Here is a 12,898-nt window from a genome sequence, read left to right as displayed (position 1 = left end):
TGGGGGTAAGTCAAAAAACGTCACTTTTTGCCTCATCCCCTCTACCGATATTGGCACCGAGTTACCTCTCCTGGTTCTAATCAGTTCTAGTCTTCTTGGTCTAGACATTAAGAGATATAGTGGAGTTAGAGGAGTAACTTGAGAATCAAAATCGTGTGACTTCTTTTTTTCAAAATATTAAATTTCGCAGTGCATTACATACGTATAATTTGCTACACTATTTGCTGAGCGTTGTCGTAATCGTATAAATAATATAATTATTGTTATGGAGAGATTAGGCAAGAATCTGAACAGGAATTATAGTCCACGCTATCAACAAGAGTAAGTTTAAAATGCCATCTTTTCTTTGTTTTTCCCAGTCTTTCCTATCTTTTTTTTTTTTTAAACATAATACGTGCTTCTGCCGAACAAATTGAAGGTGTAATGGCGACAGCACGTTAATTAAACATAGAATCGAAATGTCAGTATTCAGAACTTAATTAATATATAAGAAAGTCGTCGGAATTATAAATATTCATGCCTTCCATTTAGTGATACAAATTGATACAAATATTTCTATTTTTCTTTGCATTTTATGAGTAACAAAGACAGAACATACTTGTGTTTCCTTGTAACATTATAATAGAAGGCATCCGCACGAAAAATAACCCTATTTCTAAAATCGTGTTAAATGGGTCAGTTTATTAATTCATAGATGGAATTTTAACAAAACTTTTAATTCTTCGATCAGTTAAAAAAAAAATGATTCGATTCAATTTTTATTGTTGTCGACATGGACATATTGTCGATGGACGCTTCTCGAAAATTCCTATATTTTGTATACGTGTGTAAGTTGATACTTTTTCTACTTCTTTATTTAAGTACTCGACTTTTGTTTTTTTACAAAGATGATATTAAAGATGATATTGACTGTTTTTCACAGTCGGCACAAACATGTGCTTGACATTTGATGATAATAACGATCAAAGAAAGAATGGGCGCGTTCAGCGGATTCAAAAGTTGAGTGAGCGCTCGTTGTTATTGGAGTATTCTTTTAGATCATCCAATCAGAATTTTAGACCTAGAAGAATGCACCAATAACATTGAGCGCTCAACTATTGAGTCCGCTGAATGTACCCAATGATACTTGTGTTGACTGAAAACAAAAGCAGCACCTTTTATTATCTAAAAGGATACATCAATAGCACTCTATTGAAAAAAATCACGCCACAGAATTACATATAAAGAAATCATAGAATTAAAATATGTAAATCACGTAACAAATTATTCCAAATCAGATTTTTTTAAATCACGTAATTTGAAAAGTCACACGATGACATATGTTTCTTTCCTTTTTTTCTATCATTTAATTATTTAAGATTCGGTAATTATAAAATCGTATATAATGATAGATAAAATTATTTGTATCATGTGTGATTTTAAAAAATTACGTACTAATTTGGAATAATTTTTGTTATGTAATTTACTTGTTTTAATTACATGATTTTGTTATGTAATTTAAAGTTCTAGATATACAAAACGGCTAGGTATGCTTGTCGAGCAATCAAATATGATTGGTTGAATCTATAAGTAATAACCGATTATATATATGTTCATTTGTTCGGCGAGCAGGTTAGCCGCTTGACTCTTGTCTTTAGTTTTTCATCGGTTCTGTAAGTGTAAGAATCCAATCATATCCAATCTCAAAGAGCGCTTTCATCAGTCTGCTGGACACAGACACATTAAATAAATTTGTAATTTCTTAGGTAAAATTCTGACAATTGTTGCTTTTCACGTAAAGTAAGATGAATTAATTATTTTTCTTGTGTGTGTGTGATTGTTTACTATATTTTACTATTATGTTAGATTTATATTATATTATTTTTTTATTAAAGACTTGCGGAGCAATCATGCAGCACATATAATCCAATACAGAAACACGGTTCGATAAATTCTAGTCACGACCAAGAAAAAATCGATTACATGTTCAACAAAAACATAAAGATGGTACTCATTGACGACGATTTATCGGTTTTTTTGCTAACTCAAGAAGGAGAGGTAGCCCAGAAATATACTAGAAGTGTTTAATATTTAATTATATGTAATATTATATATATATATACTGATGGTTTTTCATTGAACTTAAAGCTCTCTTAATATTTAAAAGTTATTATGGATATATATTATATATGTACATATAGCATATGTATTATAGAAAAATTATTTTTATTTCGTAATAAATAAAGCAGATTTGGAAATGAAAAAAAATCACCTTAGGATTCAAATAAATTTTCATATAAAAATGTCTGTGTACTGAATAGTGGAGATTATTATATATATTATTATATATATTATTATATATATTATATATTAGTAATCTCAGAAAGAACGGATTTGTATATATATTTTATATATTTATACTGTGATACTTTTTTTTGTAATATTATATTTTGTATAATTTTTATACATAAATGCCCAGATAGCACAGAATATTTATTACTATTCATTTTTGTAAATGTTATATAAATATTTTATATAAAGCGCTTTATTCAAAATATTATTAAAATAAATATTTTATGTAATATTTATGATAGGTATAAATAAATATTTTTCTATAAGTACTTTTCAGAGTTGCGTTTCAAAACCGATCATTGTTCGGCGTGTAGTTTAGAAAAACTGTACATATATTAATATATAAATTGACGCGAAATTATACAATATAAGCAACTAAGATCCAGCTACTAGATTATAGACTTCGTATTCATATTAGTTATGAATACTTTTTACTTAGATTGTAATATCTTATTAAGTGTATATCTTTTGTGTGTGTGTGTGTGTGTGTGTGTGCGTGCGTGCGTGTGTGTGTGTAGCATTTACTACAACATTATAATAAATATTTCATAATATTTGTAATAAATTTTTATAATTTGTGCAATCTCTAAGACCAAAAAAATATTTACAAAATATTAAAGAAAAATCTTATAAATATTTATAAATATTTTGTAAATATTTTATAAATATTGTGTGTTGTTGGGTATAAGAAAAATTATAATAATTTATCAATCTAATTAATTGATAATTTTAGAATTTGTAGAAATTTCTTTTTGTAGAAAAATTAGTATGAAAAAATATATATATAATAGTGCATCAATTTATTTCTTATTATCTTTTATTTTATGTACAAAATGAATTGTAGAATTAATAATAATTTTATTTTTGAAAGGTATACCACTGGGGGAACATTAGGCAGTTTAATAATATTGTAGAATATTATTCACAACTTTTTGATTTGAGATATACACGTATTGTACAAGCTGCAGTTAGCAAGCAAACATTTATCATTTTAACTGATGATGATAAAGTAAGTTAACGATTGAACTATTATATACGCGTTATAATGATATTTAGTTTTAGAAATTAAAAGTCATTTAATTCATTCTAGATATTCTATTTTCAAATCCTTAATAATAACGGGACTTGGATGAGACAGATCAATTTCGAATTCCCAAAAAAGGTTCGTTCTATTTGTTGTGGTAACAGTTTCTTTGCATTACTTACTGACGATGGAAGAGTATATACTTGGGGAATAAATAATTATGGTCAGTTAGGTATTTCTACATATGGCAACAATTTTATAGACAAACCATATCAAGTTAAAATTAGTAACAAAAAAATAGGTAATTATTTTATTTCGTAAGCTCATTTCTAAAGATGATTTATAAGAAAAAGAAGAATTCGTATAGATGCAACTACACTGTTGACTAATCTATATTTGATTTTGACATTTTAGTACAAATAGCTTGTGGATATACACACACACTCGCACTAACTACTGAAGGATACATTTATGGGTGGGGTCACAACCTTTTTGGAGAATTAGATTCTACTTTTCCAGAAATCAACCCTAGTCCTAGAAGGGTAAATAATTTGTTATTATAATCATTGTGAGAAAAGAAATATAAAATAAAAAATAAAGTAGAAAATTTTGGAATTAACAGGTTCAAGTAACAGAGAAGGATTTAAAAATATTGGATGTTGCTGCTATGAAGAACGTGAGTTGTGCCATAACCGAAGAAAAACATATTGTTTATGTGTGGGGCAACTGTTGTGAACAAAAAATTTGTAAACCTGCCCCCTGCGACCACACGACTTTATTTGACATGTGTAATGCGCTGACTGGCAAACCACCAACTACTGTAAAAAACAACTTGTATCGCGACCAGCGGCTTAAATTACTGAACGATATTGCAAAATCGTTTAACGAGATTGTAAGTTTCATTTCTGTGTATACAATCTATTGTATGTACCAAGATTTTTAAATTTCATATATATAATTGATTCAAGCAAGAAGCTTTCGAAATTCTTGGACTTGTGTAAATGATGGCTTGATAGAAGCCACAGACAAGTCATTTATAAAAATTCTTTATGTGCTTTCTTGCAAAATTAATTACTGTGGCCCAATTTTGATCCTTGTCCTGTATAGATTTTTTAAGTTAGTCTAAAAATATACATATACAATGCTTCATATAATATTCGCTATCTTAAGTCTTTTTGTTATATAAGGTAATATTTATTTATTTTTAACAAATCATTTGTTTGCTTCTGACAGAGTCATAGCGATCTTGCTATAAAAGTTACAAGAAGGTATATTTATGTCCATAAGATAATACTGCAATGTCGTAATTCATATTTCAAAAACATAGACCAATTTATACAGCTTGAAGGAGATAAAAAGTAAATATTTATTAAAAACTCGTGTTATCCTTATTAAGAATATTTTATATTTGATTCTTTATACGTGTCTCTTTTCCTTATAGTGTCATCATACTTAATCAATTTTCCTATGAGATGTATTACGCTTATTTCAAATATTTATATACTGGCAAAATTGAAGTATCTACAGTGAAAGAGAAATTTAGTGAGTTTGAGTTTAAATAGAGATCGTACAATTACTTTATTGTTGCTTACAATTTGTAACTGATACCATTTCGTTATAGAACTCTTCAATTTGGCTGAGGCATTTAGCGATGAGCGGTTTAAGAAAAGTCTCTGTAACGCGATAAAAGATGACACAACGACGGAAAATTGATTTTCTACTTACATTTATACGACGCTAAAATATAATGAAGAAGTAATTGGCAATCTCACTTTTTTTTTATTAATAGATTTCATTAATAGCTGATTTCTGTCTTCTAAAAGAAAGTACCAATTTATAATGGAATTGATATATTAATCAATTGGGATGTTCTTTATTCTTGTTTTGATCAGAGTAAAATATTTTTTCAAATATTTTTATGTCATGGGGAGGAATGGCAAGGTCGCATTATGTCTCTAAATATTTCATTAGACACGCAGTTTTTCTTTGTAAGGTGTTCCTGCATGCTTATCCGGCGTGCCAATATTGCATTTAATACTAAAATTCATTAACTATAAAAAATTTATTTTTATTCTGCACATATTTATTCATTTACTTATTATACGTATTTATTTTATTATACAATATATTTTTGTTAATTATACGTATTCTACATAATTTACAGCTACAGCAATTTTGTTTCGATTTCTTCAAATACAAAACGGAAATAATAAAGATGAAGAGTTTTTTGGACTTAAACGAAGAAATAAAAAAAAATTTTTTGGAAAAATCTAAATAACTAAGAAGTACTATATACTTGTATAATACAGATTGATAAAAATGTCTAAAAAGAATTTTATGTAACGAATAGAAAATTTTTTAGAATATCAATTGTAACAATATTTGTTACAATTTATGATTGTAACAAATACCTAAGAACAGTTTTATCACGAACAGTATATTAAGTATACTTAATAGAAAGTTGAACTAAATTAAATTTAAAAAATCAGTTTATATACATATACGATTAATCATTTTTCAATAAAAAAGTATTGATTAAAATTCGAAATTTGGATAAAACTGTTCTTATAATGCACATTTAAGCTAAAAAAAAACAGAATGCAAAAAAGTAGAAATTATTTGATGAAACATTATCAACAATTAACAACTAATATAATACATATAGAGAAAATAAGATAAAGAGAGAAACACTAGATATATATACACACATATATATGTATATATATATATATATGTAGTATGTATATGTGTCAGGCTCAAAGCCGAAAACGCTCACAGAGCGAAAAAACCGATCACAATGCGTTACCCAGCCACAATGCAAAATTCGTGTCGTGGCTCTTTCAAAAACGCTTACAACGCGTTCTGGCATATTAAAAAATAAAAAGCGTATTGTGTTGTCTTGACAATCGACCAATACGCGTTTTGGCTAAGTTAAAAGCGCCACAACGTAAAAAAAAGAGCTTAATGAGCCAAGGGTCATCGCTTCAATGATTGTATAGAGCTGCGTTCAGAATCATCTGAGTGCACCCAGGTGACGTGTTATCCTTGTTTATCATTCGTGAACAACAAGGGTAAAACAGTCTAGGTGCATCCGGACGATGATTCTAAACGCATCCCTGTTGCACAAGTTTCGACTTTCCACGCGAAACGACGAGTCGCAGACTAAGCACGGTGTAAAAGTTTAAGTGTTGCATTGGTGGGCGATAATGCGGCCAAGAGAAAACGCTATTAATTATGCCAGAACGCGTTGTAAGCATTTTTGAAAAGCGTTTTTGAGTCACAACACGAATTTCGTATTGTGGCTGAATCTTAGAAGCCATAACACGTTGTGGTCGATTTTTTCGCTCTGCGAGCGTTTCAATCTGAGTCTAACATATATATATATACATATACAATATAATATTTTTTATATGTAATATATATAATATACATTTTATATATACATATATATGTATGTATCATCCTTCTAGCATTTCTCTTTCAATTTTTAATTGGTTTCTGCTTTTTAACGTTCTGCTTAATTTGACTTTACTTTTTAGAAATATATAAGAATAATGACTCTGATAATGCTGTAATGTTGTATCCAGTAACATTTCTGTACTAACATGAAATTTTCGACTTCGTTGAATAAAAGATTTCATCGTAATAAACTATTGTATCATGTCTCGCAATGTTATATGAATGCAATAAACTATTTTTGGTTGGTACTCATAATTTGTTCTTATTTCAAGATTGTCTTAATATGTGTTAATGTGTGTGCGGCTCTTTATCGTAATATCTCAAAATAGAACATGTGAGATGTTCTTAAATATAAAGACTCTTATTAAAGAAATATATTATAAATATACGGCCTCTATACTGGCCTTTTTAGAGGGCATAAGAAATAAGAAACGATTTTTTTATCCTTTTACACCGAGCATTTCATACGCATATTAATTAGTAACTTTTTATTCAATTAATTTGATTTTAGCAATGTATTTAAAGAATGACATACTACATTGGTGCAGTATGCATCAAAATCATAATCATTAAATACTCGTGCGTGTGTGCGTGCGTGCGTGCGTGCGTGTGTGCCGAAATTAAGATAATTTGTTATAAATTAATAAATTAGAAAGTTACTATAAAGTTATTAGTCTTATATCTTATATCCAAGTGTACGACATACATACTAAATCTTTTGCGCTTCTTTTTGAAGTTTATAATATATTAGAAGTATAAATAATGTTTCCGTCGTTTTTTCATCAAAAATTGGGCACTTATTGTGAAAGAACGGTACCTAATGTTTTATTTGAAGTATTGTCCATCGCTAGCCACGTGCGGGATTCTCTAAATGTCTTAGGATGCAGTCACATGGAGTCAGAAATAACGGAACGGAACAGTAACGGAACATTGATAGAAAAGAGATAGAACAATCCTATCTCTTTTCTATCAATGTTCCGTTCTTATTCCGTTCCGTTATTTCTGACTCCATGTGACTGCACCCTCAGCAGAAAAAGCAGCTTTGCAACTGTTGTAAAATTCTTGAATATGATTGGCTTATACATTTAGATCTAATGAGGAAATAAGGACAAGACCAATCATATTAAAGATTTTACAACAGTTGCAAAGCTGCTTTCTCTGCTGAACGCAGCCAATTCTAACCATAACATACTGGTGGCGCCATCTTTTGTCAAACGGCAGAAACTTATTTATACACCTAATAATAATTTAACACAAATAAATTAACATTTCAGTTTTTATTATTAAAGGATAATTGATAATAACAATGAGATTATAAATAAAATAATTAAAATGATAACAGATAAATAAACAGAAATAAAGATGTATGGGGATTTCAACGCGAGTGGAAATGAACGTCAAAATTTTCAGATCTTTATTTCTAGGAACTTTAGTATATAAAGGTTTTCAAAGCTTGGATTCTCTCTCTCTCTCTCTCTCGCTCTCTCTCTCTCTCTCTCTCTTTCTTCCTTTTTTTCATCATTTTTTTATCATCCTCTTCGTTGAATTGGGTTGTCTTCACCGGTGTGCTGTCCGTCGATTAATTTTACGGCGTGATTCTTCGACATGGCGCAAAATAAATTCAGCGAGATGGCCTCACGCTTTAGTAAGGGCACAAACGGAGTGCCGATGAGCCTGAAGTTTCTCGCTGCTGCGGGCGTTGCGGCGTATAGCGTTTCGAAAGCCATGTACACAGGTTAACCTCAATCTTGCTTACATTTTTAGTGATAATTGTTTTAATTACTGCTTTACCCACATTGTTTCCCTTGAATAATCAATAATCTAAAACGACCATTTAATTAACGAATGTATTTACACTTTTTGTCTAATGGATAATTGTTTCTAGTCGCTTGTTGTTCCAAGCGGCTTTGGTTTATGTAATTTGCAATGTAACTGACGCAATTTATTACATTTATACAATACATACTTGTATAACTCCTTTTTTTGTACAATACTTTTAAATTTTTTATTATTGATATAGTTATTTTTATAATGCAATTTATTGTTATCTCTGAATTTGCTTAATATAAAAATTTAAGAGAATCTCTGGTTTGTACAAATTAAAAGATATTGAAATGATTATTATTTGGATTTTTTAAATTGATGAATTATAAGGTCAAATATATGATTTTCAGTGGAGGCTGGTCACAGAGCAATCATATTCTCTCGGTTGGGTGGTATTCAGAAGGATATCCTGACCGAAGGTCTACACTTCCGCATTCCATGGTTTCAGTATCCAATAATTTATGATATTAGAAGCAGACCTAGGAAACTGTCCTCACCCACAGGATCTAAAGATTTACAAATGGTCAATATCTCATTACGTGTTCTCTCACGCCCTGATGCCAGCACGTTGCCTTCCATGTACCGACAATTGGGTCTCGATTATGATGAAAAGGTTCTTTAAACGTTCTTATACATAAGAATGTTTATTTCTTTAAACATACAAAATAATGATACCAAAAAATTTTATTCTTTAGAAATTTTAGGAAATTAAGTTGTTTAAATATTTAATTTTTAAATATTATGAAATGTAATTTTTCTACACAATTCTATTTTCAAACTTTCTAATTGAAACTTTAATATTAAATTAAATAATGAATCAAATGTGTGTTCAAGGTTACATTTTATTAATTAGTGCCTAATAATATTTTTATATGAATATTTAAATATATTTTCTCCAGTACTTTAAACTGTACGCCAAACAGTTAGTTTTGAAACCACAGGCTTTTAGTAATATCACAAATTAAATTATCAATCTAATAATAATGCTAACAAGCATTTTAAAATACTAAAAATGATTTATTATAAATTGAAAAATATTATCTCGCTCTCATTATTATTAGCTTGACAATATGTTATCACTTTTTTAATTTAGGGCTTTGTTTTCAAGATTGGCTGTGATTGGCATGCACTTTAAATTATTGGAAAAAAGATTTAAAAATATTTATATAGAAATATTAAGTATTAAGATCTAATCTCAAATACATTTAGCGCTTTTTTATTTCATTTGATTCATTCATTTAAGTAATATAATATAATTTATTATTGTTTTTTAACATATACATTGAAAAAATCTATTAAAGTTGATACTTATGATGAAATTAATTGTTGATATTTATGATGAAAAATTGTAGATTTAAAACTAAATTGAGATTAATAATTCAGGTACTTCCAAGCATTTGCAATGAAGTGCTGAAGTCTGTTGTCGCCAAATTCAACGCCTCGCAGTTAATTACGCAAAGACAGCAGGTATCTATCATGGTGCGTAAGGAATTGACAGAACGTGCTCGAGACTTCAATATCGTTTTGGATGACGTCTCGATAACGGAGCTTAGCTTCGGTAAAGAATACACAGCTGCAGTCGAAGCTAAACAAGTGGCCCAACAGGAGGCTCAACGAGCTGCATTTGTAGTAGAAAGAGCCAAGCAAGAACGACAACAAAAGATCGTACAAGCCGAAGGAGAAGCGGAAGCAGCCAAAATGATATCCTTTAAAGAAACAATTAAGTTTTTCAGTTGATTTATAGTATAATTAATTATATTGTATTAATGAAAGGAACAATTGCTCTAGTCATGAAAAACATATAATTGGAAGTTGAAATTATAAATTTTTCTTTTGTTTTTTTACAATTGTTAAGTATTTAAAGCTTATAATTACACTAATTTAAATATTGATTTAAATTAATAATTTGTAAGTTATCAATAAATAATGAAGTGCTGCATTATTTTTTAAACAAATGCCTTAACTCCAGTGTACCTTGGTTTAGCTGTTAGCCAGAATCCTGGATACCTAAAACTACGTAAAATACGAGCTGCACAAAATATTTCGCGTACGGTGAGCATCTTTATAAGTGTACAAACATTGTTAATATTTAAAAAAAACGAAACTTTCATAAAAATTAATATTTATATGCTTAAAAAATCTTCAAACATATTTATTTATGTACATAATTATTACTCGCTTTATTCCAGATCGCTAATTCCCAGAATAGAGTATTCCTCAGTGGCAATAGTCTGATGCTAAATATCCAAGATCCTACCTTTGACGAGGGTTCGGATAAGCTGAAAAGTAAGAAGTAAAAATCGTCAAAGTGCGCGTCTTTTTTTATCTCGTCTCTCGAGTTAAGTTTTTATTAAGCAATCGGCTTGTGTATAATTATGTTGAAATACTGTGAATAAGATACGTCATGTGTTTTGAACGCACGGATTATATATATATTTTCCCATCACACTGCGTTCTCCTTTTCGTCGTCCGCGTCCTCATGATCATTTGCAGATATCTACTTATTTCACCATTGCATGTTCTAAATTTAATACGTTCATATTGCACATTAAACGATAAAGTAAATAATTATTAATAATAAAAAATTTTGATTGCGACACATTTTGAGACGCATAATAATTACATGAGATTAGATTATTAATATTAAAAGTCCTACAATTTATTAAATGAAAAATAGGAAAACGTTGATAGTTCATAGTGTAGATTGTTAAGCTCAACTTTTCAGAATTAAAGTACTTTGTTTGAAAAAAAATTTATTTCTATTTTTTTCACGAGACCTTCCCTTTTCTATATTACAAGTGAAGCCTTAACATATGCAAAGAAAAAATTTTTCTAATGCGCAGAAAAAAAAATGAGAGTTCAAAAAGAGATTAAATTCAAGATATAAAAAATAAATTAGAAATCACAGAATGAAAATAATATTTATAAAGAATTAATGCTAATAATTTCTAATGGGTACTTCGAACATGTCGCGCATAGGCTACACATAGACGCCCAATACGGACTTTTTCAGATTACATGGGAGTGAGCTGGAAGAGCTGGGACGAAGCGGCCGACCGCGCCGTCCGGAGCCTGAATACCAGTTCTCATCGGGCACTGCCGACTACCGAAAGGTCCGGCATCAACACACCAGTACCCCTTGTCGTCCCATTCCTCCTGGAATCAGCTGATGATAGTGCTAAACTGATAGTACCGTTACGATAAGAGTTCTTCGGCCCAAGCTTGTCCTCACCAATCATGACTCCTCTTTGTCCATTATCCTATCGATGAGCGTTGTCCTTTTGTGTATATCTATTTCTGTGACTTGATGATAGAATAAATGATACAATTGCGATCTAGTTAAAGCCGTGTTTGTCCTAAATACATTTTTTTTGCATTTTTTCTGTGTTAAAAACAAATGTCCAAAGGAAAGAAAATAGATGTATTAAGATAGATATGTTAAAATAGAATTCTTTTATTTTTATGTCACTTTTTCATTCTTTTCCTATTGTATTATCATTTTTCTATAATTTGTATATATAGAAATATATTATATATATATAAAATTCATAATTAGACTAAATTTAAATGTTATTGACTTTCTATTATTTCTTTAGATATTTAATGCATAATCACGATTTTATCATTTATTCTTATTATGAAAGAATAATATATTAATAATAAAAATATAAAACAAACTTGAAAAAATACTAACGGTTTTAATAAAAGGAAATAATTACGAAATATTAATATGCAATATTAATGAATAAAAAATATTTTTAACTATTTGTAGCTTGCACAGTAGCAGGAGTTACTTATAAAAAAAAATTATTAAAAATTTAATGATAAATTTTAAATTTTAATTAAATTTTAGACTTAGGACTTAATAAATAGAAAATTCTTTAGTAATAATTTATATTATTTTCTTTGATAGTCTCTAGCTTATCTTCTTTATTAAACGGTCTTAGGCTCGAACGGTATTTGCAAATTTTTTCACATATATCCGTCACGTTAATCGTACATATATCCTGTCACGAGTTGTCCGAACCTGAGATATTTTTATTCATATTTCTTAAATATTACATTCGTGTTTTACGTGAAAAATACAAGCTATCTATGGAAAAGGTCAAACTATGATGTTAACTCTATATATGTATTATATATTTATATATGTTACACATACAATGATAAAAATTTTTCCCAGAATTCTTCACACAATCTTAGAATTTCTATACAATTTCAGAATTTTTAGAATATTTATCAAATTTTTTATACAAATTT

At 29.0% G+C, this 12,898-nt stretch overlaps 3 protein-coding genes across 3 annotated transcripts; all 3 read left to right on the top strand.

Moving 5' to 3' along the window:
- The first annotated feature begins 263 nt into the window (after nt 1-263).
- LOC108777082 (uncharacterized) lies at nt 264-3,349 on the top strand. Its single transcript, XM_018543878.1, has 3 exons — nt 264-321; nt 1,875-2,037; nt 3,203-3,349. The coding sequence occupies exons 1-3, from the start codon at nt 266-268 to the stop codon at nt 3,347-3,349; spliced, it is 366 nt and encodes a 121-aa protein (XP_018399380.1). The 5' UTR covers nt 264-265.
- A 111-nt stretch (nt 3,350-3,460) lies between these two features.
- On the top strand, nt 3,461-5,598 carry LOC108777080 (RCC1 and BTB domain-containing protein 2-like). The gene is made up of 7 exons (XM_018543877.1): nt 3,461-3,656; nt 3,770-3,897; nt 3,978-4,247; nt 4,589-4,713; nt 4,797-4,897; nt 4,977-5,110; nt 5,520-5,598. The coding sequence occupies exons 1-6, from the start codon at nt 3,461-3,463 to the stop codon at nt 5,066-5,068; spliced, it is 912 nt and encodes a 303-aa protein (XP_018399379.1). The 3' UTR covers nt 5,069-5,110; nt 5,520-5,598.
- Nucleotides 5,599-8,359: 2,761 nt separating this feature from the next.
- Phb2 (prohibitin 2) lies at nt 8,360-11,888 on the top strand. The gene is made up of 6 exons (XM_018543887.1): nt 8,360-8,549; nt 8,989-9,251; nt 10,022-10,339; nt 10,613-10,690; nt 10,828-10,924; nt 11,652-11,888. The coding sequence occupies exons 1-6, from the start codon at nt 8,420-8,422 to the stop codon at nt 11,840-11,842; spliced, it is 1,077 nt and encodes a 358-aa protein (XP_018399389.1). The 5' UTR covers nt 8,360-8,419; the 3' UTR covers nt 11,843-11,888.
- Nucleotides 11,889-12,898: the final 1,010 nt, after the last annotated feature.

Source organism: Cyphomyrmex costatus, unplaced genomic scaffold (genome assembly GCF_001594065.2).
Source record: "Cyphomyrmex costatus isolate MS0001 unplaced genomic scaffold, Ccosl1.0 scaffold408, whole genome shotgun sequence".
Classification (NCBI taxonomy): domain Eukaryota; kingdom Metazoa; phylum Arthropoda; class Insecta; order Hymenoptera; family Formicidae; genus Cyphomyrmex; species Cyphomyrmex costatus.
This window is presented reverse-complemented; position numbering and strand designations above follow the sequence as displayed.

Excerpts from the sequence above, each read along its gene's own strand:
- LOC108777082 (XM_018543878.1), top strand. The coding sequence starts at position 266 with ATGGAGAGATTAGGCAAGAATCTGAACAGGAATTATAGTCCACGCTAT. Across the intron at positions 322-1,874 it reads AGTCCACGCTATCAACAAGA|ACTTGCGGAGCAATCATGCA; the intron begins GTAAGTTTAAAA and ends TTTTTATTAAAG. Across the intron at positions 2,038-3,202 it reads TGCTAACTCAAGAAGGAGAG|GTATACCACTGGGGGAACAT; the intron begins GTAGCCCAGAAA and ends TATTTTTGAAAG.
- LOC108777080 (XM_018543877.1), top strand. The coding sequence starts at position 3,461 with ATGAGACAGATCAATTTCGAATTCCCAAAAAAGGTTCGTTCTATTTGT. Across the intron at positions 4,248-4,588 it reads CAAAATCGTTTAACGAGATT|AGTCATAGCGATCTTGCTAT; the intron begins GTAAGTTTCATT and ends TGCTTCTGACAG. Across the intron at positions 4,898-4,976 it reads TACAGTGAAAGAGAAATTTA|AACTCTTCAATTTGGCTGAG; the intron begins GTGAGTTTGAGT and ends ATTTCGTTATAG.
- Phb2 (XM_018543887.1), top strand. The coding sequence starts at position 8,420 with ATGGCGCAAAATAAATTCAGCGAGATGGCCTCACGCTTTAGTAAGGGC. Across the intron at positions 8,550-8,988 it reads TTCGAAAGCCATGTACACAG|TGGAGGCTGGTCACAGAGCA; the intron begins GTTAACCTCAAT and ends TATGATTTTCAG. Across the intron at positions 10,691-10,827 it reads CACAAAATATTTCGCGTACG|ATCGCTAATTCCCAGAATAG; the intron begins GTGAGCATCTTT and ends GCTTTATTCCAG.